The 6587-nt window shown below is 56.3% G+C and overlaps 2 protein-coding genes across 2 annotated transcripts; one reads left to right on the plus strand and one right to left on the minus strand.

Annotated features, from left to right (window-relative positions):
- Positions 1-840: 840 nt before the first annotated feature.
- Positions 841-3332, plus strand: LOC102699267 (ABC transporter G family member 6). The gene has a single exon (XM_006644910.3). It carries the CDS (start codon positions 928-930, stop codon positions 3160-3162), a length of 2235 nt encoding a protein of 744 aa, XP_006644973.2. The 5' UTR covers positions 841-927; the 3' UTR covers positions 3163-3332.
- Positions 3333-5358: 2026 nt separating this feature from the next.
- Positions 5359-6201, minus strand: LOC102708678 (protein CANDIDATE G-PROTEIN COUPLED RECEPTOR 7-like). Its single transcript, XM_040521174.1, has one exon. It carries the CDS (start codon positions 6199-6201, stop codon positions 5359-5361), a length of 843 nt encoding a protein of 280 aa, XP_040377108.1.
- Positions 6202-6587: the final 386 nt, after the last annotated feature.

Raw genomic sequence — 6587 nt, forward strand, 5'->3', positions numbered from 1 at the left:
CATAGAATGAGAATCTAATAAATTCAAAATTCTAAAATTGATCACTGAAATGACTAAAATATAATATTTTGATAATCCTTAATCTATGATAAACAACGTAGTAAAAATGTTTATATTTTTGAAAACAGAGGTAGTAACAAAAGATCAAACTTAATCGAACTGAACTTCCATGTACTACTTCACAGAACTCTCGTCCATTGCGTTGCTGGCGCATATGTCGTCACTAGTCATATGTCTGCAATGCACGAAACCAATCCAATATAAAAAAAAATTAAATCAGACTAACAGACTACAGAGCATCTAAAATACGAAATTGTATAATGCGAACCGTGCACGTTGCCTGACACGGAACCCCCGCCCCTCAGAACCCCAACTTGCCCTTCTCTCGTCAAACCCCTTCGTTTTCTCAAATTCTCGTCACCCACCCAAACCTAAAACGCACCAGCCCAACGTCGCAGCCAGCTAACCCACCCTCCCCCTCCCTCTCGCCGGCTCGCCGCCTGAGTCCTGATCCCCTTCCTCTGCTCAGCTCGGCTCGGTCTCGTCCTTCACCGCCACCCCCCTCCCTGCGTTGCGCTTTTTCAATCGGTCGCGGGTCGTGTCGCGTACGGCCACGCCCGTACGCAGTTACGCACGTATCTCTCAACCGGCGCGCACCACCACCACCACCAGTTACGCACGCTCGTCTCGTGGTCTTTATAACTTGAGCTGGAAGGCTCCGCAAAGTCTCAACCACACCTCGTAGAGAGAGGCGCGGCATCGCATCGGTCGCGACTCGCGAGTCGCCACCCCACACCGGCTACTTAAACTCCACTTTCCCTCCTCCTACCTTTGCGCCATCTGATCCACAGCTCGAGCTGAGCACGCCCTAGTCATCGTCCTAGATAGACGGGTTGGTTCGCAGCTGTGGGTGTGCGTGTGCATGCGATGGCGCGCGCAGGGCACGACCGCTTTCCCTTCCTAGCCACGCCCACGGCGGCGGCGGCCCCGCCGGCGCCCGCGAGGGGCAGGAACCCGCCGCTCGCCGAGATACTCCGCCTCGTCGGCGCGGCCACCGTCGACGACTCGGGCGCCGCGGATGAGGATGGCTCAGCGGGCAACGCGCTGTCGTTGCCCATGCGGCCTCCGGGGCGGACCATCCAGTTCAGGCTGGCGTTCAGCGACCTGGCCTACAGCGTCCGCGCCGCGCGGCGGGCGCGGCCCGGCGGCAGCGGCGGCGGGTTTCGTCTGCCTCTGCAGAACCGGTGCGACCGCGTCACTGCGGCTGCGCCCGATGCGCACGCGCCACGGACGAGGGTGCTGCTGGACGGCATCACTGGGGAGGCGAGGGAGGGGGAGATCCTGGCGGTGATGGGGGCCAGCGGCTCCGGCAAGTCGACGCTCATCGACGCGCTCGCCAACCGCATCTCCCGCGACTCGCTCAAGGGCTCCGTCACGCTCAACGGCGAGGCGCTCACCGGCAACATCATCAAGTCCATCTCCGCGTACGTCATGCAGGACGATCTGCTGTTCCCCATGCTCACCGTCACCGAAACACTCTCCTTTGCCGCCGAGTTCCGCCTCCCGCGCTCGCTGCCCGCGACCAAGAAGCGGGCGCGCGTGCAGACGCTCATAGACCAGCTCGGCCTCCGCGCGGCGGAGAATACCATCATCGGCGACGAGGGCCACCGCGGGGTCTCGGGAGGCGAGCGCCGCAGGGTCTCCATTGGCACCGACATCATCCATGATCCAATCCTCCTGTTCCTGGACGAACCCACGTCGGGACTCGACTCCACCTCGGCGTTCATGGTCGTCCAGGTGCTCCGCAGCATCGCCGCGAGCGGCAGCATTGTCATCACTTCCATCCACCAGCCGAGCCACCGCATCCTTGTCCTTCTCGACCGCCTCATCCTCCTCTCCGGTGGACGCACCGTCTTCAGTGGCCCCCCCTCCGCCATTCCGGCCTACTTCGCCGAGTTCGGGTACCCGGTGCCCGACGACGAGAACCGCGCCGAGTTCGCGCTCGACCTAATCCGCGAGTTCGAGTCGTCGCCGACGGGGACCACACCGCTCGTCCACTTCAACCAGAAGTGGCAGCTCATGCACGCGGCGAGGCACTACCCAGCTGATGCTCCCTGGGAGCCTACCATGTCCCTGAAGGAAGCCATCACCACGAGCATCTCACGGGGGAAGCTGGTGTCCGGCTCGGACGTGGCCGGCGAGGCGGCGTCGATGCACACCTACGCGAACCCGTTCTGGGTGGAGATGAAGGTGCTGACGAAGAGGTCGGCGATCAACACGCGGCGCATGCCAGAGCTGTTCCTCATCAGGCTCGGCGCCGTGGTGATCACCGGCGCGATCCTCGCCACCGTCTTCTACAAGCTCGACCAGTCCCCCAAGGGCGCGCAGGAGCGGCTCGGCTTCTTCGCCTTCGCCATGTCCACCATGTTCTACACCTGCGCAGACGCACTCCCGGTGTTCCTGCAGGAGCGCTACATCTTCCTCCGGGAGACCGCCTACGGCGCATATCGCCGCACCTCCTACGTGCTCTCCAACGCCATCGTCTCCTTCCCGCCGCTCGTCGTGCTCTCCCTCGCCTTCGCCTTCACCACCTTCTTCGCCGTCGGCCTGGCGGGCGGCGTGTCCGGGTTCACCTTCTACACGCTCGCCATCCTCGCCTCCTTCTGGGCCGGCAGCGGGTTCGTCACGTTCCTCTCCGGCGTGATACCGCACGTCATGATCGGCTACACCGTCGTGGTCGCCGTCCTCGCCTACTTCCTCCTCTTCAGCGGCTTCTTCATCAACCGGGACAGGATACCACAGTACTGGATATGGTTCCACTACCTCTCGCTAGTCAAGTACCCGTTCGAGGGGGTGCTGCAGAACGAGTTCGCCCGCGGCGGCGAGTGCTTCGTTCGCGGCACGCAGATGTTCGACAACTCGCCGCTCGCCATGATGCCGGACGCGGTGAAGACGAGGGTGCTTGCGTCCATCGGCTCCGCGCTCGGCGTCAAGATCGGCCCCAACACCTGCGTAATGACGGGGCACAACGTGCTCCGGGAGGCGGCGGTGACGCAGCTCGGCAAGTGGGAGTGCCTGCTCGTCACGGCGGCGTGGGGCTTCTTCTTCCGGCTGCTCTTCTACTTCAGCCTCGTCCTCGGCAGCAAGAACAAGAGGAGGTGATCGAGCCGTACGGACGGGTTTGCGCGCGCGCGCGCGCGCTTGCATATACATTTGAATGGCCAGAGCATTAAACGCGTGAAAAAAAAAAAGAGAGATGAAAGGGTGCAAAAAGGAAAAAGGATGGCCTAATTAATTCGAAGCAGTTTAATATGATGTGCTTTTAATTCGGACTCCTTTTTTGTTTCCTGTGTGATTTGTAGCTAAATAAGTGGATTTGTATTGTCCACTACAATTTTCTTTTCTTTTCTTTTCTTTTTCCCCTTTGTAGTTGCTGTGTTAAAGACTTACGAAATGAAGTGTTCTGATGTTTTCTTGCCTAATCCTGTTTAATGGAATTATTCTATACACGTCATTCCTGACGCTCTATAACGTGTCGTTTCTTGATGCTAAAGGGAGAAATATCACCTTTTTGTTGATGTTGAAACGAATAAAGCACAAATGCCTCTTCTAAACTTTATCAACCAAAATAAAGGTATAAATTATGCTGTTCTTGAACTTGTTACATCTGTTCTTTTGTGATATAATAATCTTCCTAATTTAGTTCATGCCTTCCATGCAACTTTCATTGTCTCAGTGTAAGTATGAAAAAAAAAACTAGGTTGTACCAGTACATATCAAACTTATGAATGTTTAGATATTTATGTGTTTGTCAACTGTCATATGGTACATTGACATAGATAGAGTTAGATAGGAACAGTAAAGGGGTTGGTTATGGTTAGGTACATCATATCCAGAGCCGAAGAGGTCATACCGGTATTGGAGGGTCTTAATAAATGACTACATGATCAATGGCGTGCATATATATTATAGCTTAACATGATGAGTTAAGAAAAACTGCACTAGTTTACATGTGTTCTGGTTTGCTTCTTATAACTCTATTACTCCTTTAAAAATCACTGCCTTGCTTGTGCAACGTGATCAACTGGCTAATTCTAGAGGAGTTTGACGATAGTATTATATTCGAGAATTCATCATGGATGATGGATGTACTGATATACATACATTGCATTGGGTCCTTTTCACCGTTGTTAATGCTGACATATATATCACAGAACTTAACGGAATTTTCAAAACTTGACAAGTTTTTCTACGATACAAACTTAAAAACTTTCACAGGTATAGTACCCCTTTTTTTTTTGGTTGCACTGCCTCCCCTATCTGCAAACCGAAACTACCCTGACCCTCATGGCACCCATGCTCTGAATAATTAAGTTACTACTGGTTACCATCTCCTACCGGTAATAGTACGTACTCGCTGCTTCTCTTCCATGTTACAAATCAGCAAAGCGGTCAGGAGCCTGGACCATATTGCAGCTCATGATACGCGAGAGGCCGGTGGTTGGGTGAGCAAGCAAGCAGATTTCCAAGGGAAGCTAGGCAAGCACCAGAGCATATTTCCGGCATCACCTGCAACTGCAAACTGGTGCTATCCCGAGAGGCGTTTAGGTCAGATGATGATGAGCTGCACCGTACCAAACCATCGGTTTTCAGAGAGAGATCGATACGGCAGCACCTGCACTTAGGAAAATCGCAGGCTTGGCGTTTGGAAATCATCACTCCAACTAGTTCGCAGCACGCAGCAGTACGCTGCGCCATATCTTATTCGTGCATACGAGGGGCGCCTGGGGTCCTCGAGTTTGTAGGTCGGCGATCGCTCACCAAACGATCACCGGATCCCGTCACCTGTCAGCGTGACGACTGCGTCAGCAGCCGCCTCGTTGCCTCATGGTGATAGTTTAAACGTTTTTTTTTGTGTGTGTGTGTGAGTCAACGGCGCTTGCGACTTGGGAGAGGGGGGGAGGAATCAAGTGCTCAGAATATTCATCGGTTCAGCTGGAGTAGTTTCGAGGCAGTGACTGTCCATGTTGCTTGTCACCATCACCAAGAGTTGAGAGGGTTTAGGCTAGCAATTCTACGATGATTATTCAGCTTTGTCCTTCCCCTTTACCTGATGCGAATGAGGTGCAGAGCAGTGCAGTCATGTCGCAACTGGGCCTGTTTTATCCTAATTGGGCTTAGATTGGTACGGCCATATGTCTGGCCCTATTTGGGACCCAAATAGTATTTTCATGTGGGCCAAATAGAAATAGAGGATGGCAAGTCACTGTAAATAAGACCCATCAAAGTTTGGCTCCAACAAAGTTTCGTTGTAAATAACACGTACTTATTCCTATGGAAGGAACCCAGTCGAGGTGCTCAAACTCCTCCAGGAATCAATTCTTCAGCATCCTCTTCGATTGGAATGTCCTCAGCCGGGCTGAACTTGCAGAACATGAACGTGTAGAACGCAATGGCGGCCGCCTCCTCCACCGCGACGCTCGCCCAGCGGTGGCCGGAACTGGTGCCCACGAGTAACTTGAGGATGATCACGGCCATCCTCGTGTAGTACAGGTACACCACCACGGCAAGGTAGAGCTGCCGGAACAGCGCGAGCTTGCCGAGCCTCCGCGCCGCCTTGTCGTCCGTGTCGGCCTCCTTCCGTAGCGCCTCGATCGCCCTGCCCATCGGCATCAGCACGGCGACGCAGCAAGCGAGCTGGGCTAGGACGAAGGCGTGGCTCCACGTCCAAGCGACCCCTCCGGCGACGAACGCGGGGGCGTCGCCGGCCAAGGTGGTGGCGATCGCCATGGCGACCTGGAGTGGAGCCACCGCCGTCAACACGTTCAATGCGCGGTCTGGCACGAAGGGCTCCGGGAGCGACCAGCCGGCGCCGATCAGCGCGACCGCGGGGAAGAGCATGGCGCCCTTGACAAGACGCAGCGCGAAGCACGGGACGTTCCAGCCCTGCGCCGTGACGACGACGCGGGTGTATCGCCCGTCCTCGGCCGCCGTGAGGCAGTGTAGCATGAGCACCACGAGCAGGCCGGACATGACGTCGTGCACGGGGCGCGCCGTGAGGCAGCAGCGGACGAGCGTGCGGTGCAGCCACGCGATCAGGAGCGCACCGTAGCAGACGGCGAAGACAGAGTAGACCACCCGGACGGGGTCTTCTTCGCCGTCGACCGGGTTGGAGTCGTGCAGCTCGACATGGACGTCCATGGTGACGCGCGCCCCTGGCGCGCAGTTGGCGAAGTAGATGCTGTATTCCCCTGCGCGGGTGATGGGGTAGGTGCCTCTGTAGTGGCCGTCGCCGTCGAGGGCAACGAAGGTCAAGAGCCGGTGGATGTACGGGCTGGTGAGGATGCATCGCCTGTAGGACACGGGACCCTGCGAGAACGGCGGCAGCCTCAGCGTCGGGTCGAGCCTCATCTCGTCGGGGAGGAGGAAGAAGCCGGCAAGAAACGGAGCCGTCACCCCAGCCTCGCTGCCGGCCGTGACGGCAATCGACACCGAGCCGTTCCGGGTGAATCTGAACTTGCCTACAAAGATGAGCGGGCGCCGGTCGTCCCTGAAAGACTCGTGCTTCGCTTGAGCTGCCGCCGCAG

The sequence above is a fragment of the Oryza brachyantha genome, chromosome 1 (genome assembly GCF_000231095.2).
Source record: "Oryza brachyantha chromosome 1, ObraRS2, whole genome shotgun sequence".
In the NCBI taxonomy this organism is placed as follows: Eukaryota; Viridiplantae; Streptophyta; class Magnoliopsida; order Poales; family Poaceae; genus Oryza; species Oryza brachyantha.